Genomic DNA, 27,454 nt, shown 5'->3' on the forward strand with positions numbered 1-27,454 from the left:
CTACGTTTTAAATTTAGGGCCTTACACAGGCTAGGTAAAATCTCTACCATTGAGATACAGTCTCAGCCCAAGTGAATGGTTTTGGGACTAGATATCTATCTTGTAGTTCTTTTATTGCTTTTATTGATAAGCCATTCATTAATAAAACAGAAAGAACTGCTTAGTACATTAATCTACTGATTGATTTAACACTGTTTAAAAGGCATTGCATGCTTTTGATTTAAAATGACTAGTATCTTATTTATTCATATTTGAGAACTTTATGGCTGTGAGGTCATAAAATCAATGAAATCAGTGGCATTATAAATCTGGAATTTGGAGATGGGCTATGATGTTTGAGGTTTATTTCCAGTAGATGCGTGGTCTGTTCTCTCTAATTTAAGTTTACTTTATTTAATTAATTTATCTTTGAGAGACTCTCTGCTGGGATTAAAGGTGTGTGCCATCATGCCTGGCTTGATTTAACAATGTTGTAGAGAACTTGTACAGTCCACATGTAAGAGGATGCTTAATGTTAGGGTATCATTAGGAATAATGGCTTAGGAATTAAAAAATGGAGTATAAGAGAGGAAAGGTAGGTCAGATGTGTTAGTGCATGCCTCTAATCTTAGCACTTGGGAGGACGAGGCAGGAACTTTGTGAGTTGAAACTACCCAGGGCTACACATTGAGATCCTATTTCAGAAATTGCCACCAACAGTGTAGGTGCAATGACTGCTGGTAAAGGTGCTTCCCCAGCAACCCGAGTTCCATCCCTGGGACCCACAGTTAGAAGGAGAGAACCAACTTCTGAAAGTTGTCTTCTGACCTCTATACACACACTAATGGCATGCGTGTACCCATACTCATACATACATATCATACACACAATAAAATAGAGGACTGTCTAGTTGACTCAGCAGGTAAAGGTGCCTGCCACCAAACCTGATGACCTGAGTTTCGTCTTCAGAACCCACATTGTGGAAGGAGAGAACAGACTCCTACAAGTTGTCCTCTGACCTCTACAAGCTCATTATAGTACACATCACACACTCACATACATACAAAATAAATAGATAAAAATGTAAAAAAAAAAAAAAGTGTTAGGCATGGTAGTACACTTTTAATCTTAGCACTCTGGAGGCAGAGGCAAAGGGATCTCCTGTGAGTTTGTGGCTGGTCTGGTCTACATAGTGCATTGCAGGCCACCCAGGCTGTATAGTGAGACCTTGTCTCAACAAGCAAACAAAACAAACCCAAACAAAATTCACCATAAAACCAAACAAAAAAACCAAAAAGCGATAAAGTATTATGTCTTAGTATTTAATTGAAAGGAAAAATGAGATGATATCTTAGAAGCGTTGTTCATATTAAACCTTATTAAATATATAAAAATCATGGGACCAGAAAGATGGCTCAGTGGTTAAGAGCACTGGCTGTTCTCCCAGAGAACCTGGGTCCAATTCCCAGCATCCTCATGGCAGCTAATAGCCATTGGTAACTCCACTACCTAGGGATCTGATGCCCTCTTCTGGCCTCCACAGGTATTGCATGTATGGGTCCAATTATATACATGGAGGCAAAACACTACACATGATATATAAAAATTTTAAAAAACATAAAGATGATGAGATTCCTCAGGCAATTTTTAAAATTCAAAAATTCAAAACTTTTCTTTCTTCTCTTTTCTTCTTAACTTTTCTCTGGTCTTTTTGAGACAGGGTCTCCCTGTAGCCCCTACTGGCTGGAATTTACTGTGTAGACTAGGTTGGCCTCACCTCTGCTGAGATTAAAGGCTCACAACACCATGCCCAGCTAAAATTTAAGCTCTTTTAAACAATAGAATAGCTATTGTAGAATTGACTTGCTATTGTTATTGTTTCTGATTAAAATAGCATTGACTTTGGTACTAATTTTGCTTTTAGCCTTTTCCTTTTCTTCAAATAGTTTTGAAGAGTTTGAATGTCTCTATGGGAGTTTCATGTATTCTGGACCCCTTCTCTTAGTGCCTACTTTCTCCAGCTTGGCCCCATTTCTTACCTTTCCCCACTTCCCAATAACTTACCATATACCTCCATCTATTACCATATATCTCCATCTATTAATTAGTCTATTGATTAGGTCAGAGCCCACCTCACAGACACATCAGTTGTATGTTCTTCTGCCAGGCACTTCTTCATCCCATCAAGCTGACAATGAAGATTAAGCATCACACCATGTTTAAAAGCCCAAGGCCCACAGGAGCCCCAAATCTCCTGTAGCAATTCTATAAGCATAGCTTTTAGGTATCATGAGGGACAGGTGTCACTGAGCTCAGGGAAGGAAAAGAACATGGCATTCCCATTTGTAGAGTTCACGGTTATCCTGGTCCAGATGCAAGTCACACAAATTGGAAAGTAGCCAGCAAGTTGGATGATTGATGATAAACGAACTCTGCTTTGTCTGTCTTTGGGAAGCTCAAATGTACTTGTTTTGAGGTAGCATCTCAATCTAGCCTGGGCTGGTCTTGAACTCATGATGATACTCCTGCCTCAGCCTCCTGAGTATTGGGATGACAGACATGAGCCACCACACTCCACTGGAAACTCGAAAGGAAGAGCTCTGGTTCAGAAAACCCAGAATTACTTGAGCCTTTTTTTTTTTTTTTTTGAGACAGGGTCTTCTTGTAGTCCCAACTGACCTGAACTTACTATGTAGACCAGGCTGGCCTTGAACTCACAACGGTTGGCCTGTCTCTGCCGCCTGAGTGCTGGGATCAAAAGTGTATGCCACCACTCCTGGCTCCAGCCATTTTTGAACTGTGCTCTCCCTTAACTGTACCAGCTTAAATTGCAGGAGGACATGCCTTGGCATGTCCACGGGCTCTTTCAGCCTGCAGGGTACTGCTGTTTAATCACTAAAATGATTTTTTTTTTTTTTTTTTGTCTTTTTTGAGACAGGGTCTCCTTGTAGCCCCAGCTGTCCTGGAACTCACTATGTAGACCAGGCTGGCCACGAACTCACAAAGATCTGCCTACCTCTGCCTCCCAAGTGCTGGGATTAAAGGCATGTGCCACCACGCCTGACTATTAAAATGATTTTGTGTTAAGTCAGCTGACACAAGTCCTGAGCTATGTCGGGATTCCACAGGGCAGGCCCCATGTCCTGTATGTATATACACTCCATAGAAACTATCCTAGATTTAGGAGACCTCTTCTCCTTTCCGTTTCATCCTTTTTTGTTTTGTTTTGTCTTTTTTTTTGAGTCAAGAACTCATGTAACCCAAACTGGCCTTGCATTCCCTATGTAACTGAAGATGACCTTGAATTCCGGACTCTCTTAACCACACCTCTCAAGAGCTGGGATAACAGGCATGCACCACCCTGCTGGTTTTTTTTTTTTTGTTTTTTTCAGTCTTTACGCTTCTCCTTCTGGGGGGTGAAGAAAAGGTTGGCGGGAACAGGATCCCTTGTAGCCCAGGCTAACCTTGAACCTCCTTGAACTTCTGATCCTCCTGCCTCCACCTCCAAAGCATTAGTAATATAGGCATGTGCCACCAGGCCTGGTGTATGTGGTGCTGGAGATTGAACCCAGGGCTTCATCCCTGCTCAGCAAACGTTCTACCGACTGAACTATATGTCCCCAGTTCCCCTTTCCTGCTTCAGTTCATGAGCAGATGCAGAGATATAAATCCCTTCATTTTCCTAGGTCTTATTCCTTTTCTATGTCTTTAACATCCTTTAATGGATTTGTGGTTAGGAATAAAAGAAGAAAAAGGGAAAAATGCCTGTTCGCCCAGGCTGCTTCAGCACGTGGCCTGCCTTACCTGGGCGGCCTCAGCATGGGCCTGCTTTACCTGGGCCGCCTCAGCATGGGCCTGCTTTACCTGGGCTGCCTCAGCACTCGGCCTGCTTTACCTGGGCCGCCTCAGCATGGGCCTGCTTTACCTGGGCCGCCTCAGCACTCGGCCTGCTTTTCCTCGGCAGCCATATCAACTCAGACATGTCTTCATAGTCTGGCAGAAAACACTTGATGAAAATCATCTTTTGAACCACCGAGCAATACATTATATCTTCTAATCATGTTTTTCTATGTGCACCCCTCCCAAGATTCTTTTAACCCAAAAGTTCTGCTTGTAAATGTTTGAAAGCCTTATCTGTAATACGTGCTGAAAAATCCATGTCTGAGTGTTTACAGAGTGGGAGAGGAAGTTGAAGAAAGAAAACGTGTGACAGGGATTTATTTCTCATTTGTAAGAAGTGTTTTAAGATGTCACCTTGTTGGCTGACTGGTATTTGCCTTTTTTTTGCTAGGATCGTAGCCAGGGTTCTGGAAGACAACAAACTGCCTGGTGCCATTTGTTCTCTGACTTGTGGTGGAGCAGATATTGGGTAGGTGAATAGATGAAGAGCATCCTTCGGTTGAAGGAATTCGGGTTCTACTGTAATGACAAAACCCAGTGCACTGGTGGAGGCGAGGCTGGCCTTTGTGTCACTGTTGCTACAGATCTGGTTGAGCCGTTACTGGTGGTACCTTTCCTGGAGGATCAGTAGTACTATTGTTTTAGCTACTGGGCTACTGATTGGATGTGTTGTATTTGGGCAGCAGATGCTTCCTGATATTTATTTAGATGTTTGCTTACAAAGCAAAGCTGTGATGTTGTACCCCCACCCCTCCCCAGTACTTAGCTGTTATTGGTTCCTTAGCTGACTCTAAAAGGGGGGCTGTGGATGTAGTTCAGCTGGTAGTCTATCTCTATACATGAGATGGTAGGTTTGATCCCTAGCACTGAATATACCACGTGTGGTAGTGTGTACCTGTAGTTCCAGAACTCAGGAGGTGGAATTTAAGGTCAGCCTCAGCTATATATCGAGTTTGAGGTCAGCCTGGCTATATACGACTGTGTCTTAAAACTTTTTTTTTGCTGTTTTTGTTTTGACTTCCATGTAGTTCACATACCATAAAATCCCACCCCCCCTTTTTTTTGTCTTTTTTGAGACAGGGTCTCCCTGTAGCCCCAGGTGGCTTGGAACTCACTCTGTAGACAAGGCTCGCCTTGAACTCACAAAGTTCCACCTGCCTCTGCCTCCTAAGTTCTGGGATCAAAGGCGTGCACCACCACCCCTGGCAGTAAAATGCTCCTTTTTAAACTACACAACTTGGCGACTTTTGTTTTCTTTTGTTTTGTTGGTAGTGGGACTGGAACCCAGGTTCTCTGTGTGCCTGGGCTCTTCCACAGAGCTGAACCCTCAGCCCCTGCTGAGCAGCTTGTAGAATATTCAGCACTATCTTATTCTAGTATGTTTAACCCACTCTACAAAGAAATCTCATATTCTTTGACACACACACACACACACACACACACACACACACACACATTGCCCATCATCCTTTACCACAGCCCGTGACAACCACGAGCAGACTTTTTGTCTTGATGGATTTGTTGGGGATGGATGTTCCATATAAATGGTGTCATGTGATATGAGATCTTTTGCAACCATTTTCTTTCTTTTTGAATGTTACAGAGAATTATCTAAACTTGTTCTGAAGCATAAGGAAAGCTGACATTTTTACCAGCTCAGACTTCGTAGAAATGTCCTAGGAATCAAGTCTCTCTACCATACTCCTATGACTAAAATATTAGGCTCTTTCCCAAATTTTGTTTCGTTTTGAGACAGGGTCTCCTTGTGGCCCCAGCTGACCTGGAACTCACTACATAGACCAGGCTGGCCTCGATCTCACAGAGATCTACTTAGCTTTGCCTCCCGAGTGCTGATTAAAGACATTTGCCACAATGCCTGGCTCTCCCATATTTTTAACATACTACTGCACTTACTGGGAATCTCAGAAATGGGCAGAATTTACTTTTTTTGGTCATATAGATGAGGATATATTAGAAAATCCATCCTACTCTCTTCCCGCCTGCTCCCTTTGTGGTATCTAAACGTCACTGAAGTATAAGTGTGTATTCTTTGTCCTACTCTGTTCTTGCATCATGTTGGCCTTGGCATAGCTCAGCTGGGCATGTAGGACCTCACTAAGCAGCAGGCAGCTGGCATGCCAGTGCTCCTGCTTGAGCCTGGGGAGATGTACCCAAGTAATTAAATCAAACTGTGCAGATTGCAAGCTGGTACAGGGACTGCCCTGCTTTGTGCATGCTGAGCCCTCTAAGGCACTGATCTATGAAAAAGAGATTCAAATCAGTAGTGTCTGGTCTCTAGTCCTTAGATGCAACAAGAAACCCTAGCACAGCCTTCATTTCTTAGAAACTATATTTAATAGCTGGGCATGGTGGCGCACTCTGCACACCTTTAATTCCAGCACTTGGGAGGCAGAGGCAAGAGGATCTCTGAGTTTGGGGCCAGCCTGGACTACATAAGTGAGTTCTAGGTCAGTTGGGGCTACAGGGAGACCCTGTCTCAAAGAGACAAAACCAAACAAACAAACCCCCCCAAACTATTTAATGCTAGGCATGGTGATGCATACTGTTAATCCCAGCACTCAGTAGGCAGAGGCAGGCAGATCTCTGTGAGTTTGAGGCCAGCCTAGTCTGCATAGTGAGTTCCAGGCCAGTCAGGACTATATAGTGAGACCTTGTTTTAAAAATGAAATGAAATAATTTTTTTTTTTTTTTTAAAAGCAATCTCGCGGCCAGGTGTGGTGGCACATGCCTTTAATCCCAGCACTCAGGAGGCAGAGGTGTATCTCTGTGAGTTCAAGGCCAGCCTGGTCTACATAGTGAGTTCCAGGACAGCTGGGGCTACACGGAGACCCTGCCTCAAAAAGACCAAAAAAAAAAAAAAAAAAAAAAAAAAACAAAAAAAAGCGATCTCTTCACAGCCTAAAGGGATTTCCCACATAAGATACAGATGGAACAGATTGTCCTTGGAGACATTCTGGGATCACCATGTACCTCAGCCTCTTCAAGCCAGCTTTCTTATGGATACTATAGGTTGTTTCCCTTCAGGCCTGAAACTGTCTAATTTGTTTGTTGATGTTGTTTGTTTGTTTGCTTTGTTTGAGACAGGATCCCCTTATGTAGCCTAGATTAGCACACATGCGCACACACACACACACACACACACACACACACACACACACGTCGGTCTATATGTAGCCCAGAGTAGTATATGTATTTTTGGGAGGGGGGTCGAGGGAGTAGAGTGCTGGGGATTGAATTCAGGACGGTGCAGCTTTGCACATACTAGGCAAGTGTTCTACCACTGAGTTAGATGCCTAGCCCACTTTTCACTTTTATGTTTATTTTGAGACAGCATATCATTAAGTTTCCCAGGCTGGCCTTGAACTCGCTCTGTGAGGCAGGTTTTGAACTTGAGCTCTTCCTACCTCAGCTTCCCATGTAGCTGGGCCCATGCCCCCATGCCTGCTGGTGTGTGTGTGTGTGTGTGTGTGTGTGTGTGTGTGTGTGTGTATGTGTGTGTGTGTGTGTGTGTGTTTGAATTTTTGAAACAGGGTCTCCCTATAACCCCTAGATGGCCTGTAACTCACTATGTTGACCATGGCGACCTTGCTCTCACAGAGATCTGCCTGCCTCTGCCTCTTGAGTGCTGGGATTAAAGGCATGTGCCATTATACCCTGCTTGTTTTTAATTCTTAAAGGAATTTTATTTTAGATTATGAGTCAGAAAACACCAGGAGCTCATTAAGGAAATTCTAGGAACACAGTGTCTAGCCATCTCAGTACAGGAAGAACTGTCTTCCTGATCTAGCACTGCTTTCCAAATGGTCACAGATAGCTCACAGAACTCGCTCTGTGAGGCAGGTTTTGAACTTGAGCTCTTCCTACCTCAGCCTGTTTTCCCATGTGGTTCTACCTGTGAAAACCTTTTTCAATTTTCATGAAGACTTCTTGTAGCCATGACAACCTTGCCAATGGTCCATATCAGTGCTTCTTGCTGGTACCGTTGGGTGCTATCATTTCCGAGTGTTTTTTCTTAGGTGACTATGTCTATTCTCTGCAGCACAGCGATGGCCAAAGATGAGCGTGTGAACCTGCTGTCCTTCACTGGGAGCACACAGGTGGGGAAGCAGGTGGCCCTGATGGTGCAGGAGAGGTTTGGTAAGCACTGACTTTGGGATGAGGATTTGAATCTCTAAGAGATGTATTCGTGTGATGTTTACAAGTGTTTTTTTCCTTCTTAATCCTTTCCATAGAGGTATAGGCCATGTTTACTTAAATATCCATGTAAAAGTATATGATTGTTAGCAGCTATATATTAGGGGAATCCTGAATTTATTTATTTATTGGTTGTTTAAGACAGGGGCTCGTGTGCTCATGTGCGTGTGTGTGTGTGTGTGTGTGTGTGTGTGTGTGTGTGTGTTAGTTTTCTCCTTCCACCAAGTGGTATCCAGGGATTGAATTTAGGTTGTTGGGTTTGGAGGCTTTACCCAAGACGTTGCTTTTAAAAAAGCAAATTTATAAAAAAATGATTAGATCAAATAATAGGGTTAACAAGGTTGTAGGATGCAAGATCAACTTAAAAAAATCAGGTATGTTTCTGTACAGTAACTATGATCTGAAAATTAAATTTAGAAAATAATTTAATTTATGGAAACATCAAGAGAATAAAACACCCACATATAAATTTGACAAATCAAGTGTCAATCTTTTGTGAAAAAAAACCTGAAGGATTATTGAAGGAAATTAAGATCTGATTAAACGGAAAGACATTCTGTTTTCAGTTTAAGATACCAATTCTTCCAAGTAGTCTGTGGGCCCAGTGCAGTTGCTTATTCCAGATTCCTTATGGCAATTGACAAACTGATGCTAAAATTCATATGCAAGTGCAAAGGGTCCCAAGTATTTGAAACAATCTTGAGAAAGAACAAAGTTGGAGAACTCATAATTTCTGATTTTATAACGCATTACAAAATTGTTACAGCACTGATAGTAGCATGAAGACAGACCCGTGGACCAGAGCTGAGAGTCTGTGCATTTGTTGCCATGGATTTGCCTTTTAAGCAAGGATGCCAAGGCATTTTCAGTGGATAAGAATAGTCTCTTTCAACAACTGCTGCTCAGATGACTAGATAGCAATATGGATTGGTATAAAGTTTTCCCTTATTCTGTACCACAAAACTAACTAAAAATGCATCAAATACCTAAGTTTAACAGCCCAGACTGTAAATTCTTAGAAGGAAACTGTGTGTATTAGTTACTTTAATGGTGCTGTGATAAAACACCTCGACCAAGGCAACTTCTAGGAGAGTTAACTTGGTCTTACAGTTCCAGAGGGAAAGTCCATAATGGCAGGGAAGGCCTGGCAGCTGGTAGAGAACAGCAGGCAGCTCAGTACTCACATCTTTAAACATGCATAGGAAGCACAAAGCAGAGAGAGAGAGAGAGAGAGAGAGAGAGCAAGGCTATGAGCTCTCAAAGCTTGCCCCCAGTGATATGCTTCCTCCAGCAAGGCTGTACTTTCTGAACCTCCCCAAACAGTGCAGTGCTATCAACTGGGGCTAAGTGTTCAAATATGTGAGTCTGTCGGGGATATTTCTTATTCAAACCACCACACCTAGGAAATACATCTTTGTGACCTCAGGCTAGGCAGTGGTTTCTTAGACTTGATAAAAAAAAAAAACAAACTTATGTGCTTCAAAGTATACTAGTGAAAAGAAAGCAATTTACAGAGTGGCAGAACATACTTGCAAGTCATTTCTCTAAGGAACACATGTATAGAATGTATAAACTACCCTTAAAGCAATATAAAGGTAAATACTGTAAATATTTGTGGTGCTGGAGTTTAAACTCAAGGCCTTAGTATTTGAGGCAAGTGCTCTACCACTGAGCTATATCCCCAGCCCCAAACAATGCACTTTAAAAATGGGCAGTTTAGGAGCCTGTAAGATGGTTCAGCTGGTAAAAATATTTGCTATGAAACCCTGATGACCTAAGTTTGATTCCTGGAACCTGTGTGGAAGAGACGGCTGTTGTGGTTCACATCTGTAATCCTTGCACTTCCTCGGTGAGGTGGAAGGCTGAGCAGCGCAGGTGAATCACCCAGAAGCTTGTACACAGCCCAGTGGCAGAAATAATGAGAGATGCCTCAAAAACAAGGTGGAAGAGAGAACTGACTCCTGAAAAGCCCTCTGACTTAGTATATGCCTGCCTGCTCTCTCTCTCTCTCTCTCTTTCTCTCTCTCACGAAATAAAAAGAAAAAAAATAACTTTAAAAATGGGCAGTGGATTTGAATAGACTTCTCATATCTGTAATAAACAGGGAAAGATGCCCAGTATCACCCAAGTCACTTCCCACTAGCAGAGGTCGCTCGCTCCCCGTCTCCCCTTCTCTTTACACAAAGCCGTAGTTTGTTGTTTTGCTTAAGTAGTGTCATAGTGTTTTGCTGTCTTACATCTCAGGTACTTTCATTGGGGAGGAATTGGTGGTTAGGAGTGTTGTTAGAGAGCCATTGGTGGGTGGGTGAATGGGTACAAAGGGTACAGGTCTTTTCTGCCAAATATCACTTGCAGCCAGGAAAGAGCAAGTGCTGTCTTCTGTTTCTTTTCTTCTTGGCACATAGTGTAGTGCTGTGCTGTAGGCGGTAAGCTGTCCTAAGTCAACTTGTGGCTGCAGAAGCCTGAGCTGGTGTGGTACTCAGGCTCCAGTGACAGCAGCTACGTCCTTTCATATTTGAGGTGCACTGGATGCTTATGTTTTCAGAGCCTTGAAAGTGTGAATGTGTTCTCTTGTGTCCCACTCCTGTTGCTACAAACAAGTTATTTCAAAGTGTAACAGAAAATGCATATCTGTACAGTTGGAGGCAGATCTCAGGTCAGTGTAGGGAGAGTGGGGCAAGTGTATGGAGCCTCTGGGATATAGGTGAACTGGCACTGTGTGTCAGCAATCCTGGTTAGTCACACCCTTTGACCCTGACCTAAGCAGATAAAGGAAAAACTGATACCCAACAACACTGAATAAGTAGCTAAATAAAATTTCCTATGCCATCATGATATCTTTTTATTTTTGGTCTATTGTATTTTTATTTTATTTATTTATTTGTTCTTTTATTTTATATATACACATGTATTTCCTGCATGTACGTAAGGGCACCCATGTTGTGCAGTGCCCACGGAGGACAGAAGAAGCTGTCAGATCCCCTGGAACTGGAGTTACCGACAGTTGTTAGCTGCCGTGTGGGTGCTGGGATTCCAACCTGGGTCTTCTGCAAGAACAGCCAGTGTTCTTAACCGCTGAGTCATCTCTCCAGCCCCAAAAGTAGCTTTTTATAACATTTTATTTTATGTGTATGTGTGTATTGCCTGCATGTAGGTAAGTGCACCCATGTCGTGCAATACCCCGGGAGGTCAGAAGAGGCTGTCAGATCCCCTGGGACTGGAGTTACAGACAGTTGTTAGCTGCCATGTGGGTGCTGGGATTCAAACCTGTGTCTTCTGCAAGAGCAACCAGTGTTCTTAACCACTGAGCCATCTCCAGCCCTTTATCTCCTTTTCTTTATCCATCTATTAGTTGATTGATACTTGAGTTGTTCCTGCATTTGATTTTTGTGGAAAGGTTATTAACATTGGTGTATTGACAGCTATCCAAGTCCCTGTCTTTTCTACTTTTGGTTATATACCCACAAGTGAAGTTGCTAAGATCATATGGAGATTCTGGGTTTACTATTTAAGGAACTGATGTACCATTTTTCATAGTGGCTGGCTCATTTTACATTTTTTTTTTTTTTGAAACAGGGTCTCTCTTAGCCCCAGCTGCCTTGGAACTCACTATGTAGACCAGGCTGGCCTCAATCTCACAGAGTTCTGCCTGCCTCTGTCTCCCAAGTACTGGTATTAAAGGCATGTGCCACTATGCCTGGCCTATTTTGTTTTCCTTTCTTACATAATTTCAAACTTCAAAGTTATGAGTCACATAAAAAAATTCTTCATAGCCTTTAACCAGATTCACCAGCTGTTTATATTTTCCCCATTTGCCTTACCAGTTTCTTTTCTAAAATATTTTAACTAGCATATATTACAGATATATAATAATGTGTTTCATTATGATGTTTTAATACATGTACATAAGGTGTTTTGATCATATTCACCCTATTGTCCTCCCTGGTGCCCTCCCACTCCGGCTGATCCCTCTTCCCTTCCCAACCAGTAACCCTCTTCCCTTCCCAACCAGTAATCCTTCTACTTGTGTGTCTTATGCATATGACCCAATGTGTTTTTTTTCAAAAAATTCTTTATTACATTTTAGTTATTGTGTGTGTGTATGTGTATGTTGTATGTGTGTAGGCATACATGCCACAGCACATGTGTGGAGCTCAGAGGACAGTTTGTGGGAGTCTGTTCTCTCCTTCCAGCATGTGGGCCCTGGGGATCCAACTCAGGTTGTCAGGCTTGGCAGCAAGCACCTTCACCCACTGAGCCATCTTGCCAGTCCCCAGTGAGTTTCATTAGGGTTGCTTATAGGAGCATGGGTGAGGGTTTGTTTACAGGAGCACAGGCATGTTACCAGTGGCTACACCACTGAAGAAAATGCCTCCCTCTCCTCCCATTCACCATTAACTGTGTATAAATCCTCAGGGAAGGGTGGGGCTCCATGAATCTCTCCTTTTCCATGACATGCTGTGGATGGGCCAAATCTTGTGTAGGTCTTGAGCAGGTAATCACAGCTGCTGTGAATTTAAGCGTGCAACAGCTGTGGCACATCTGGGAAGTCAGCATTTTACAATGCTCCCCCTACTCCCAGCTCATGTTTTTTTTTTTTTTTTCCCTTTTTTTGATGTTCCCTAAGCCTTGGAGGGGGCGATATAGGTGCTGCACTTATGGCTGGGCACTCAGCAGTCATTAATTCTCAGTACTTTGAGCAGCTGTGAGTCTGGCGGTCACTGCTGACCTCTGCAAAAGGAAGCTTCTCTGAGCAAAGCTGACAGCTGTATTTATCTATGGGTACACTGTTTTATCATTTTCTATCTCTAGGAACATGCACATGTGTGCTCACACATATACAATCTGTGCATGTAATTGGGCTGTCTGGAGTAAATTGATGGCATTAATGTCTGTTTTCAGTGTATTTCCCAAGAATACATTCTCTCATATATCCATGGTGCAGTGATCCAATTCAGAAAATTTCACATTGATACCATAATTAAGCTGCTTTATTAATCAGAAAATAAAGGATAACTGGGATGGTTATAATGTGAGGCAGTATGCAGTAAATACTGAAATAGGAATTAATTCGTGTCTGTATTTTCTTTTTAGGGAAAAGTTTGTTAGAGCTTGGAGGAAACAATGCTATCATTGGTAAGGCTGCCCTTTGTCTTCTGCTCACTGTGTTGTCAGTAGTCATCTTCAACTACAGACCCGGCTTAGGAACACGTCCTTTGGGTGTCATGTGGGCTTGGGACCCAGTTCTCATGTTAAGGAATTTTACTTATGAGCCAGGACATGAACTTGGGTTAAGAGAAGAGAGATCGAGGAAGAAAACAGATTCGTGTTGGGAGAATGTTACCTGGGGCCTAGGCGTGAGGCCTGTTGTCTGTAGTGGGGCCTGCCTTCTCCATACTTTTCCTTCTCTTGTTTCTGGAAATTGGCCACATGTTTCTGTAGAATAACCAAATGTCTCCTTTGTGACTTGCTGGTTCCTTTAGGTTTCAGAGACACAAAGTTGACCTTTACTGGAGAAATGGGGGCTATTATATTAGGAAGAAACACTTTCTTTTTTTTAAAAAAAAGTATTTACCTTTATTTTATGTGTTTGAGTGTTTCGCCTACATGCGTGTAAATGCACCATGTGTGTGTAATGCCGGCACATGACAGAAAAGGGCATCAGATCCTTTGGAGTTATGGATGATTGTTAGCTGTCATGTGGATGCTGGGAAACAAACCTGGGTTTTCTGCCATAGCAGCCACTGCTCTTAACTGCTGAACCATCTCTCCAGTCCCTGTTTTTGCTTTTAATTATGTGTATGTATTTGTTTGTGCGTGTGAATGTGGAGGCTAGAAGAGGGTGTTAGATCCCTTGGAATTGGAGTTACAGGTGGTTGTGAGCTGCTTGGAACCCAGGTCCACTTTAAGAGCAGTACATGCTCTTAATTGCTGAGCCATCTCCCTAGCCTCTCATATTTTGTTAAGGCATTTACTTGGTAATGTGTAAGGTTGGAGATTTCTTACATTTAAAAAAAAAATCTTTTAGAGACAGGGTCTCTCTGTATCCCCAGCAGGCCTGGAAGTCGTTGTGTAGACTAGGCTGGCCTCAAACTCACGGAGATCTGCCTGCCTCTGCTTCCCAAGTGCTTGGATCAAAGGTGTACACCACTATGCCCAGCGAGATTTCTTATATCTTTTTCTAATTAAATTTTAACCCAAAAGGAAATAGTCTCCAGACTTAATAAAGGCACAATTTGTGAGGCAAAGCAAAGTTACTAATACCATCATGTTTAAATGCCTGTATATGTGTAGTACACGTCTGAAATGTAAAACATGCATGATGGTCAAGTGTGGTAGATCACATTTGTATTCCCAGAGGTAGGAGGATCTGGAGTTCAAGGTCATCTTTGCATAGTAAGTTTGAGGCTAACCTGGGTTACATGAAACCCTGTCTCAAAAATCAGGAAACCAGGAAATTATTTCACCATATAAAGGTATTAAAAAAGAACTGGGTGGGGCCTAGAGAGTTGGCTCAGTGGTTAAGAGCACTGGCTGCTCTTGCAGAAGACCTGAGTTCAGTTCCCAGCACCCACATGGGAGCTAACAACTGTCTGTAACTCCAGTTCCGGGGGATCTCACGCCTTCTTCTGACCTTTGTGGGCATTGTTTGACATGGGTGCACTTACACACATTCAGGCAGTACACTCATATGCATAAGGAAAAATAACAAATAAAATATTTTTTAAAACCCCAGGAAACCAACCAATCCATCAAAGAAATGTGTGGTAAAAGATTTGTTCCAGATGAACTTCTAATTTAGTTAAGGAGAAATACCATTAAAAAGTATGGTTAGCATTTAAGTGATCACAGATTCTCTGCCATGTACTGTCTTCCACTCTTTCCTATCCTAATCCCCATGAAAATCCCATGAAGTGGCTACTATTATCTGTCTCATTTGCAGGTTATAGTCTAAGACTGAAAACAGGTTGTGCTGAGATTACAGGCTGGGCAGTGACAGATGCTGACAGCATGTCCTGGCCATCAGATCTTAGTGCAAGTGCTTTCTCGAAGTCCATCCTTCCATCCATTTGGACACTAGACATTATTACCATATTTTACAGATGAGGAAACTGTGGCTTACAAAGTTGCAATAGCATCTGGACGTGGTGGTGCACACTTTTAATCCCAGTACTCAGGAGGTAGAGGCAGGCGGATCTCTGTGAGTTCAAGGCCAGCCTGGTCTACATAGTGAGTTCCAGGACAGCTGGGGCTACAGGGAGACCCTGTCTCAAAAAGACCAAAAAAAAAAAAAAAAAAAAAAACCCCAAAAAGGAAAGGTTGCAATAGCAGCTGGGAATTTAGCTCAATGGTAGCGAGAGCCTGGCAGTTAAAAGACCCTGGGTTTGGTCCCCAACATGGGGGAAAAACATGAAAACAGAACTTAAAAGTTATGAAAATGGATAAGAAGTCTAGTCTGTGTGTGCAAACTACTTCTTGCTGTTAGAAGGGAGTCATTGAAAACATTGGAGGTAATGGTGGCCCTAAGTTTTTAGAAGGCGATGAAAAGAAGGATTATAGATAATAGAAGTGTAAAAGCTAATCTTGTAAAGATTATACTGTCCCCCTTCTCCCAGGACAGAAGAGGAGGAAGGGACAGATAAAAGTAGTGGCAGGATTCTGGAAGTGACTTTGCCTTAATCTCTTCAGAGGAACAGACAAGCCCAGACAGACCTTGCTTGTTCCCTAAAGCAGAAAGTGGACCATTTTCTGCAGGGACAGAAAGCTTTGTGGGAATGAAGAGTGGACTGGGGCAAGTGAGGACCGAGATGGTGTCAGATCTTGGAGGCAGTAGTGAGCAGATTACATTGTTCTCTTTTTATGGACCCAATGAAGCTGGTAACAAAATAGACCATGAGGTTAGGAATAGAGGTGAATAAAAATGAGGATGATAAACCCACGTTAAAGATGCAGAGGAGGCTCAGAAACAGAGAGAGGAGGTGAAGAAATCCTACTGGAAGCCTTAGTTTACTTGTGTATGTTGTTAAAGGTCATAGATCTCATTGCTCTATTGTCATACATTCTTCCTTAGAAGAAAAGCACACCTTTCCCCTCAACGGACACGTCTCCACAACTTGAACGTTCTTTGTTTACAATTACAGTTTTGATGCTATTGTGCTTTCTGAAGACGTCATTTTGTACCAGTTAGCAAATGCTTTGTCTGCACACTGATAGCATGTGTTTGTGCTTCTTTAAGCTTTCGAGGATGCAGACCTCAGCTTAGTCGTCCCATCAGCTCTGTTTGCTGCTGTGGGGACAGCTGGCCAGAGGTGCACCACTGTGAGGCGGCTGGTGAGTGTGTCTACACATGTACCTGAGATTGTCCTACCTTTTAAACACCACAGTTTAATGAATTGGTAGGGATTATAGAAGTTTTTCTAGAAAAATATATTCCCTAGACATGGTAGCAGACATGTGGCCCTCCTGTATGCCTGTGCTTGTGGCAGATGTTACCCCACCAGAAGACCTACGCAAGGTCAGGCTGGATAGAATCCCAGCATGCGTGGGGAGGTGATCACAAAGTCCCACCCTAGCTGAGGAGCTACTGGCAGGAGAGGGAGAGTGGATTTTCTTTAAGGGTATGGCCCCTGATAGGTTGACTACATTCCTGTTGATGGCCTGGACCCAGTAGTTTATGGGCAGCATAATTTGGACTTAATTTGGTTTAAAAAAGAAAAAAGACACGGAGTTGGGGGTAGAATGGGAGATGTGGGCAGATCTGGGAGAAGATGGGAGCAGGGTGAATATGATCAAAATAAATTGTCAAAGAATTAAAATGTATTAAATGTATTAAAATGTCAAAGAATTAATAAAAAAGTAAAAGCGTGGTTTTGCTTATCTTTTCAGAGATTCCACTATTTCAATAGTTATTAATTAGTACTATTGAAAAAAATCACTACCTAAAATCTTATCTATTTTGCTATTCCCCTGAATGTTTCTTTTTCCCATGTAGTTTTTGCATGAAAGCATCCATGATGAAGTTGTAAATAGACTTAAAAAAGCCTATGCACAGATCCGAGTTGGGAACCCCTGGGACTGTGAGTAGCTGGTTCTGTTTTCAAAGATGCTCCTTCTGACAGATAATGCTACGTGTATTTTTGGCCTTCTGAGTTGGGGTCGGGGGCTGCCCTTTTCTGAGAAGCCTGGAGGCATTTAATGACATGTTTTCCTAGGTTACAATCTCATGCTTGATCTGTGCTGGGTGTGAAATGGGGTGATGGTGGTTGTACTTTTTACTGCTGTTATTCTTGTCCAAGTCACCACCATCCTCTCTCAGGGGAAGTATGAGTCCCCAGAGTTACCTACTTCCATTGCCGCCTTCCACAGCAACCAGAGTGGTTAAAATGTAATCTGTCTCACTCTTCTGCTTAGGACACTTCAGTGACCTCACTGCCAAGAGTCCCTCTTTGCCAGGTCCCCATCTTTATGTTGCTGCACCTGCCTCCTGCTCTGCTTATCTTCCACCAGAACCTTTGCTTCCTGGGCCCCAGCTTCTTCAGCTTTCCTGTGTTTCAAGCATTCCTGACTCTTTCCTGCTATTCTTTTTGCTACAAGTGTTCTTTTTCTAAATGCAAATCCCAGGGGCCCTTTCTGAGAGCCAGTCTATATTTTAATTAATTATTTAATTTTATGTGTATGAGTGTTTTGCCTGCATGTATGTAAGTGCACCCATGCATGCATGCAATGCCCAAGGAGGCCAGACGAGGGCATTGGATCCCCTGGAACTTGAGTTACAGATGGTTGTTAGCAAACATGTGTGCTGGGAACTAAACTCAGTCCTGTGTAGGAGCGGGCAGTGCTCTTAACCCCAAGCCATCTCTTCAGTCCCCGCTACAAATGTTCTTTACCCAGCTCTTTCCAGGGCTGACTGCTAAACTGCCCCCTCCTCCAAAGCCTATCTAAGTCTCCCTTTTCCTTTGTCCCTGTATTTTCTTCAGTGCTCTATTTCTAGCAGCCGTGAAACAGGGCAGTGTCAATCTATCCCTATTGAACTGCACATCAGTCACAGAGATTGCGATCGTCTTTGAGAGTGGGTACACTAATAAACATTGCTAATCCTGTGTTTTTAGGGAAGTGCTCTGGTTGATAGCCATTCCTCTCAGGTAGGGACTGGCAAGCAGATTTGACCTGCCATCTGTTACGTCTACCACGCAGCCACCTCTGCTCTTTTGCATATTGTGGGTGGCAGCTTTTGAATTACAAAGGCAGAACTGAGTAGTTGTGATGGAGACCACATATGTGATCCAAAGCATGGAATACTTAGCATCTGGCCCTTTATGGAAAAAGGGTGCTCACTCCCGCTGTCAGCTGTGGGCTTAGCCTGATCATTTGGAAAGCCACTAACATAATAAAATGATGCTGTGGAGGGCAAAATGAAGAGCATTTCTTTTCTCCCCCCAGCTAATGTTCTCTATGGACCACTCCATACCAAACACGCAGTGAGCATGTTTCTTGGAGCCGTGGAGGAAGCAAAGAAAGAAGGTGGCACAGTGGTCTGTGGGGGCAAGGTAATGAGAGCTTGGGCTGGTAGCCCAACTTTCCTTCCTTTTTCTTAGGCACAGGCAGAGCTCTGAGAAAAACTGGTGAAGGGTCTCAGTTGGATGTCCTTCTCCATCCCTATCAGAGGGAGAAAGATTTTGAGGAATGATGACATAAAAGGCATGAAGCATTTCTGGGGGACAAACAAGAAACTCAATTGTAGTTGCCTTTGAGTTGGTCTCTAGGACTCTGTAGAGAAAAGAGATATTGTCATACACAGCACAAGACTAATCAGAGCAATTAGAATCCATATTTATTGGTTATCTGAAGTAATTAAGCCAAGGAATCACAGAATATATACCATTTTATTTTAATCAAACACTTGAGAACTATATTTGATTTCTTTTGGTTGTAGGTTTTGTTGTTGTTACTGTTTTTGAGACAGGGCCTTACCATGTCACTCTGGCTGACCTGGATCTCGTCATATAGACCAGGTTGGTCTCAAACTCATAGAGACCTGCCTGCCTCTGCCTCCTGGTGCTGCCACCATGATCCTCAAGGACTATGTTTGTTTTTGATTCTCTTGCTATACGGCCAAGGCCTTTGCTTCGTGCATTGCAGGGATTTGTTGCCTTCATTTGTGCAAAAGGTATATATATAGGTTATCTTTTTTGTTTCATTTCATTTCATTTAAAATTCACTGAGACCGGAGTCTTGGAAAGGCAATCTGACCACAGATTTTCCTCTCTGGAGACCAGATAGTGTGTGTATGTATGTTTGTATATTTTTCTTCTATTTTCTGTAAAGGATTTAACCTATCTTTACAGAAGTAGGGCTCACTGTCTGTGATACTTATTAGGTTCCATGGTACAGTATGGGATTACAGTAATAGACAGAGCTGCGTGTGTACAAGTTGGAGTGCAGAACTAACACAGAGCTCAGAGGGTAGGAACAGAATTTCAGAGGCCTGTTTGACAGTCAGTGACTGCTCAACATGACTTGTGGCCATCAGAATATTTCATAAGGTGGGGCTGGGAGAGATGGCTCAGCAGTTAAGAACACTGACTGTTCTTGCAGAAGACCTGGGTTCGAATTCCAGCACCCACATGGCAGCTAACAACTGTCCATAACTCCAGTTCCAGGGGATCCGATGGCCTCTCCTGTCCTCCACAAGCATTGCATGACACGGGTGCACTTACCTACATGTAGGCAATACACACATACACATAAAATAAAAACAAAAAATAATAAATAAAATATTTAAAAAAGAATATTTCATAAGGAAAGATAATCATTAGTTAAACAGAGAAGTATGAATTTGGTTGTATGGAGATTGGTTTTAAAAGCGCCTTTTTAGGATTTTTTAGATAATGTGTGTGAAACCCTCAGAGCTTGCAAACATAATACCCCAGACAGAATCATGAACATTAAAAATGTATCATTTCATTATTCTGCATGCTTAAAAGCTGGTGTCAGAGTACTGACAGGGTTGGTTTCTACTGAAGTCTTTCTGACTTGTAGGTGAGCCTTTCTCTCTGTGTCCTCATGTGACCTTTCCTCAAGGGGCAAGAAACATGGATCTTAGCAGACCAGGCCCACTCTGCTGACTTCATTTATTAACGACTATAATCATCTTGAAGTTCCTGTGTCTAGGTGTTGTCCCACTGGGTACTGGCCAAATTCAGCATGTGAATTTGGATGGGACACTATTCAACCAGTAACACAATGGGCATGGGTTGCCTATTTTAAAATTAATTTAAAGATAACTACTTTCAACAGCTCCCCTCCACAAGAAAACAGTTTTATTGTGATGATGGCGTGGTATTCCTCCACAAAATCCTTTTTCTGTTTTTTTCTCTGGCAAAGAGAAAATTGGAGCAGGAGATAACTTTCATTAAAAGCAAATGTTTTGGAGAAATAATTCACTTATATATGCGATTTTGTTTGGTTTTGTTTTCTTATAAATGTAGGCAAGGATGATGTCCTCTAACACCAAGTCCTAGAAAAGAAAGGAAAATGCATCCATTCTTTTTATTTTGTGTCTCTCTTTAAGGTTATGGATCGCCCTGGCAATTACGTGGAACCCACCATTGTGACAGGTCTTGCCCACGATGCAGCCATTGCACACACAGAAACGTTTGCTCCGATTCTCTATGTCTTCAAATTCAAGGTAAAAATGGATTCTGTTTCTTTTCTTTTTGTGTGTGAGAAGATTACATTTTAGTCATCAAAAATTATTTTTAATATATTTTTATTGAGGATTTCATAATGCATATAATGCATTTTGATCATATTTATCCCTTTTTCTTTTCCTCCCTCTCCCCTCCCCTCCCTTCTCCTATATATTCCCTTCCCCCTCCCCCATTCCTTTCCGATCCATCCCCCTTGGATTCTGTTTCTGCAGTCCAGTGTTAAAGTCAGAACGATTAGGCAAACATGAAGGTGTATTACGTTTCAACTGACTAGACTTTGAGAAGGTTTTATGAAGAAATTTGAATTTACAGGGTAAAATATGAGATAAAAACTTTAAAACTACAAAGGATGTCAAGCTCACTGTCAGGGAAACAGAAATGGGTCATGGACCAGAGTTGGAATTTGTAGAGTGTGTGGCCCTGGTCTCCTGTACGCCCTCATTCCAAGCTCTTGAGCTGTAGAGGCAGCTTCTCTTGACACAGAGGCTGTACAGTCCACAGCTTGAGTGCTGTGCACTTGTCACCAAACAAGCCAGGAAGATCTGGGGGCAATCTGAAGACCTCTGGTTACATGAGGGTCCAGTCTTGGGGTGTCTTAACAAGTGAAAATAAGTCCCTGTCTGGAGACTGATTTGGGCCTCAACAGCCAATATGAGATCATGATTGAATCCAGGTGTTTTTTAAAAATTTTATTTTTGGTTGGTCTGTATATCTGAGATAAGGTTTCACTATCTAGCCTAGCCCATGCTGGTCTGGAATTTGTTATATAGACTGAACTAGCCTCAAACTTGTGTTAGTCTGCCTGCCTCTGTCTCCAAAGTGCTGCAATTACAGGTGTGAGTCGCACCACGCCATGGCATGCATGCACTCCCCCCACGCACCATACATACACAGTTATTAAGAAATTAAAAATACTAGCTATTATATTTGATATCTTGAGTGGAAGATAAACTTTTGTTTATCAAAGTATAATTGAGAGAAAACTCTCAACCATTGTACTTACTGAAAGTAACCTGAAGCAGGGTGTCGTGGCTCAGGCCGGCCCCCCCAGCGTTCAGGAAGTGGAGGTAAGAGGATCAGGGGTTCAAGTTCATCCTCAGTGATGTAGTGAGTTCAAGGCCAGCCTGATGGACTACATGAGACCATCAAAAAAACCAAACTGAACCAACCCCCCACCCCACAAAAAAATAAAGAAGAAAAAAAAGATCCAAATGATGAAAGAAGCAGAATTATCAAGTCAGACTCTCAGTTTCCATCTGTGCACTAAATGTACATTTTATGAAATGAGTTTAATGGCAGTGAACTTTGACCTGAGCACTGTAACATCTAGCAGTTTCCACTGTCTGTCCTTGCAGAATGAGGAAGAGGTCTTCGCATGGAATAATGAAGTGAAACAGGGACTTTCAAGCAGCATCTTTACCAAGGATTTGGGCAGAATCTTCCGCTGGCTTGGGTAGAATGTTGTTTGAACATTTACTTATTTGTCTGACTTGTGTGGTGAGTGCTTGTGTTCGTGTTGAGAGTCTGAGTGCTCGTGTGTTGTTTTGTTTTTGATTTCCTATGCATGCTCTCACCGTCCCTCTCCTCCTATACACAGACCTAAGGGTTCAGACTGCGGCATTGTGAATGTCAATATTCCTACCAGTGGGGCAGAGATTGGCGGTGCATTTGGTATGTAGAAAATCATTCATCCTTACAAAATTTTTTTTGTGGCACTGGAGAGATGGGTCAGCAGTTAAGAGCGCTAGCTGCTCTTGCAGAGGACGCAGATTTGATTACCAGCATTCACATAGGAGGTAACAACTGTCTGTAACTCCAGTTCCAGGGAATTTGATGCCCTCTTCTGACCTCCTTGGGCATTGCATGACACGGATGCACTTAAATACATTCAGGCAATACACTCATACACATAAAATAAAAACAAAAACAAAAAAAAATTTTTTTTTTTTGGTCTTTTTGAGACAGGGTCTCCCTGTAGCCCCAGCTGTCCTGAAACTCACTATGTAGACCAGACTGGCCTTGAACTCACAGAGATCTGCCTGCCTCTGCCTCCCAAGTGCTGGGATTAAAGGCATGAGCCACCATGCCCAGCAAAATATAAATAAAATATTTTTAAAAAAATTTGTTTTTTAAATTTTGGTACTAGGAATTGAACGTATGACACTGTGTGTGCTAGGCTGGCACTCTGCTCTGTGCTCCGTCCCCAGCCCTCATTATACCTTTTTCATGTTGGCAGCAAGGAAAGTAGTATTTGTTTTTAGAAGTTTATTAAAAAAGTGGAAACCCAGTTTATATTCTAAAGTAACCTACGGTCCACCAGGCCTGAAAGAGATGTACTCCAACTTGATTTCTTGCAGGGGCCTCACCTGCTGCTCAGGTTACAGCAGGGTCCTTAGCCTAAGATATGTGAACCCTGAAGTGCAGTATAGTTTCTAGGCAGAAGATCCTAGACTCAGAATGGTTAGGAACCTCTACTTCAAAGCCAGGAAATTTCACATGAAAGAGTCTGGTGTTTATTTGCAAAGTAGGCATAATGTGTTCAACATATTCTCTTTTACTAGATGAAATACTAAGTTGTTTTTTTTTTTCCCCCTGGGTCCTTTTAATAAGCCATGAGTTATTAAAGTTATTTTTAAAAAACCTTTCCCAACAAGCATATATTAAGGTTTATTTATTAAAAATTATTCAAAGTGGGAGTAGCCAGATGGCTGAGTAGGTAAGGGTGCTTGCCACCAGGCCTGATAACCTGAGTTAGATTCCCACATTGTGAAAGGAGAGAACTGACTCCCCACAGGTTGTCCTCTGGCCTCCACAAATGTACTGTGGCACACATATGCGTGGAAACACACATACAATGAATAAATCAATAAATCAATGAGTAAAACATTAAAAAAAAATTATCCAAAATGGCCAGGTATGGTGGCCCATGCCTCTAACTCCAGTGGCTCTGAAGTCTGAAGCAGGAGGATCACCACGAGTTTGAGATCAGCCTGGACTATGGAGTGAGTACCAGGCCAGCAAGACCCTATCTCCAAAAAGAAAAAAAAAAAAAAAAAAAGTATTGTAAAACCTGATTTCCTTGTTTTTAACAGAGAAGCAAAGCAGACACGCACCAGTACCTATGAGTTTGTGCAAGCAGTGGTGTTCTGTCCGGTTTTTAGACTGAACATTACGCATACCATTTAGTGTGCAGATGCTGACAGAGGTTCCTGTTTCCTCTCATGACAGATGTGAGCCCCCATCCTGCCTCACTGTGTGGTTCTGTGACTGTGTGGCCATTCAGTTCTTACTGCCAGCCACGTGCTGCTCTCTCCAATTGAGTGTTCTTTAAGCTACCATAGTATGTGTCAACATGTGCACACTAAACAGCAAGCGTGTTTGAGTATTTTGTCTACATGTATGTAAGTGCACCTATGCATGCAATGCCCACAGATGCCAGAATAGGGTGTTGGAGCCCTGGAACTGGAGTTATGAACAGTTGTTAGGCACCGTGTGGGAGCTGGGAACTGAACTCAGGTCTTCTGCAAGAGCAGCCAGTGTTCTTAACAACTGAGCTATCTCTGCAGCCTCTCTCTCTCTCTCTCTCTCTCTCTCTCTCTCTCTCTCTCTCCTTAATATTTTTTTCTCTCTCTCCCCTGTGTCTTGCTGTATAGCCCAGGCTGATTTTGAACTCACAATCCTCCTGCCTCAGTCCCTGAGTCCCTAGGATGATAGGTACCATCCCACCCAGTGGTAAGTCTGTCTTGTCTGTGGAGGAGAACAGTGGCCTAAGTATAAAGTAATGGGTCTGGTGACTCTGGCCTCCTTTGATCATCTCACCAGTCCAGGTGAGGGCTGGCAGGGAGGCCTGAGATGATTTTGATTTTGCATTTCTGTAGGAGGAGAAAAACACACTGGTGGTGGCAGGGAGTCAGGCAGTGACGCCTGGAAGCAGTACATGCGGAGATCTACGTGGTGAGGAAGGGCTCTCTCTGGGTGGGAGGTTTCCGTCTTGAAGCTGTTGTGAACAGGCTGCTGCGCTCCTATCTTCCTGTTTTGCCTTTGCTTGGTTTCTCTTGCTTTGGTTTTTCTAGATTCTGCAGCTGTCTCCTCCTTGGGCATTCATGCTCTACTACAGTTAAGCATCGCTAATCCAGAATGTTCCCAAATCTGAAAACCCTATTGACATGACATAACATGGAAGATTCCGTAGCTGGTCACCTGACAGGTGGCAGTCAGGAAGGAGGTACACTAGGAATTTAGAAAAATGGCCTGCGGCAGTGCATACAAGGTGAACATGAATCATGAATGAACTTCATGTTTACACTTGGGTCCTGTCCTCAAGGTATCTTCTGTGTATGCAAATATTCCAGAATCAGAAAAACACCTGAAAACTGACTTCCACACATTTCAAGTGAAGAATACTCAGGGTATTAGTCATTCTGGCCTCCTTGTCAGCTTGTGCTTAGCACCTGACTGAGAAATTGTCTTGTGGGTTCTGGCCAGCAGGCAGGATAGGAAGGAGCAGGACACTGGGTCAGTCATCAGAAGATGAAAGGAACCATCTTTTTCATTTTCTTATATGATGGAGTTCCTGTTCTTGTAGAGTGAGGCAGAAAGGAATCTGGGGGCCTGGGTGGCAAACTTGGGGGGAACAAATTGGAAGTGTGAGCAAGACTCTGGTTAGCTCATCCTCTGGACATATGTGTGGGTGGAGAGGCTGGCTTCAGGAGATGCTGACTGGGGCTTGTTTTACTTTCTTATTCCTCCACCCCACTTGGGTAGAAATGGCTTATGTGCGGCATAGTTTGGGGTTGTGCTCTGTAGAGACAGTGCTGGGCAAGGATCCAGGCCTCAAGCTGGCTGCTCAGGGTCTCTCCCCAGCCCTGGAGCTGGCGTGCTGTCTGCTGGCTTCTCATTCTTAGAAGTCACACACATCTTCTTTCTTCTCTGCACCCTCGGAGCTAGACAGGCAAATGCTTAGTTCTGGCTTTTCTGAGCCGTTTGAGTGGGGTACCTTTCCTCTCAGGAAATCCAGGTGACTCCTGGTGACTAGTTTGGAAAAAAAAAAGTTTAAAAAATTAATTATTCTTATTTCCTTATTTTCAAAATGAGAATATTTGCATTTCCCCCAATAACATAATACAAGTTATTAGCGAAAGGCGGTTGCAGCCCCTGTGTTCCTGCATTCTGCTCAAAGGGAGAGCCGTGAGGAGCAGCTGCTGGACCTTCCAGTTTCTGTGTTTCTCTTCTTTCATAAACCTGGAACCACACTGACATCGTTTTACCTCCTAATTGTTTATTTATTTATTTTACCAATTTATATCTTGTTAATATAAATAGACCCATGTTTATAATATGAAAGGATCCTGTGTTAAATATGCACCACCATTTACTTCTCTCCTCCAGCACCATCAACTACAGTAAAGCCCTTCCATTGGCCCAGGGAATCAAGTTTCAGTGATGGTGTTTCCAGCTGGCATCACTTAGGCATTCCTATAGCTGCTCTGAAGAAGACCAAGAAGAATTCAATTTACCCCGAATAAATGATCATTCTGTATATGATGTTGGCTAATTTCCAGTGATCCTGAAGCCTGACTAAATCAAGAGACTCATTTTTAAAAGAACCAAAATAAAATATTCACAACATAACCATGTTTAACAAAAGATAGATTGGGTATGTCACTAACTGTACTTTATTTTAAAAAAAGTTAATTATTTCATAGTTAAGAAAAGTACTCACTATCATAGAAGTTTGGCAATGTATGGAACAGAGCAGAGGGGGAAAATTCTTTGCAGTAGATAAGAAATCAGGAAGTATTGGATATTCATGTTGACCTCCTGGCAGAGATCAGAAAGGGTGTGATGAAAGGGAAAGGTACCCCTTATGTGAGGACCACAGCACAGTATTCATATAGTGACTTGCAGTGTTTAAAATGACAGAGAGTGAGTTGGGTAGGGTGGGGGTTTTAGCTCAGCTGTGAATAATTGCCTAGCACAGGTAAAGTCTTGGGTTCAATCCCCATTATAGCAAGGAAAAAAAAAGTGACATTGCCAGGAATGGTGTCGCACGCCTTTGATCCCAGCACTTGGGAGGCAGAGGCAGGTGGATCTCTGTGAGTTCCAGGCCAGGTGGGGCTACAGGGAGACCCTGCCTCAAAAATACCAAAAAAAAAAAAAAAAAAAAAAGGAGCAAGCAAAGCTAACATGATGAAAGTTATTCACCCAGTTATGGCTCGTGCTTATGACCATGTCAACTTGACCTGTAAGAGGTAGACCTCCATTCTTGTTCCAGAACTTCCCTGTCACCTGCTGGGGACTCTAAGACTGAAGTTGCTCATGTAAAATTCATTGGAAAGCACATCTGGATGCCTCATGTGACCTCAGACTAGTGTCCAGAGCTACAGGCTATTGCAGTTGCCTTTGGGTTCTCAATCCATGTGCTTACGGGGCACTTGGTCATTGCTCAGAATCCGAAGCCTCCTTAGGGAGCTCGTCAGGAGGCTTTGCCCTGACTCGTCCCAGAGGAGCCTGTACTGTGTAGCAGCCACCTTACCCCTACTATTGGGTAAGGACAGGAGCTTTTGAAGAAGACGTTTGTAGGCAACTTGCCTCATCAGGGTGTGTAAAGATTTGGACAATGATGAGGAGTTTGGGGACTGATTCTGATG

The 27,454-nt window shown here is 42.8% G+C and overlaps 1 protein-coding gene across 1 annotated transcript in view; it reads left to right on the top strand.

The window, feature by feature from the left end:
- Window positions 1-26,454, top strand: part of Aldh7a1 (aldehyde dehydrogenase 7 family member A1) — a 44,117-nt gene extending 17,663 nt beyond the window's left edge. Inside the window, exons 8-18 of the mRNA XM_008841008.2 lie at window positions 4,271-4,348; window positions 7,940-8,037; window positions 13,189-13,230; window positions 16,331-16,425; window positions 17,087-17,171; window positions 18,535-18,641; window positions 20,666-20,782; window positions 22,160-22,257; window positions 22,402-22,475; window positions 24,683-24,758; window positions 26,193-26,454. Coding sequence (XP_008839230.1) covers window positions 4,271-4,348; window positions 7,940-8,037; window positions 13,189-13,230; window positions 16,331-16,425; window positions 17,087-17,171; window positions 18,535-18,641; window positions 20,666-20,782; window positions 22,160-22,257; window positions 22,402-22,475; window positions 24,683-24,758; window positions 26,193-26,247 — 925 coding nt within the window. The 3' untranslated portion in view covers window positions 26,248-26,454. The remainder of the gene's footprint in view (window positions 1-4,270; window positions 4,349-7,939; window positions 8,038-13,188; window positions 13,231-16,330; window positions 16,426-17,086; window positions 17,172-18,534; window positions 18,642-20,665; window positions 20,783-22,159; window positions 22,258-22,401; window positions 22,476-24,682; window positions 24,759-26,192) is intronic.
- Window positions 26,455-27,454: the final 1,000 nt, after the last annotated feature.

This window comes from Nannospalax galili, unplaced genomic scaffold, assembly GCF_000622305.1.
Source record: "Nannospalax galili isolate Female #2095 unplaced genomic scaffold, S.galili_v1.0 scaffold490, whole genome shotgun sequence".
Classification (NCBI taxonomy): Eukaryota; Metazoa; Chordata; class Mammalia; order Rodentia; family Spalacidae; genus Nannospalax; species Nannospalax galili.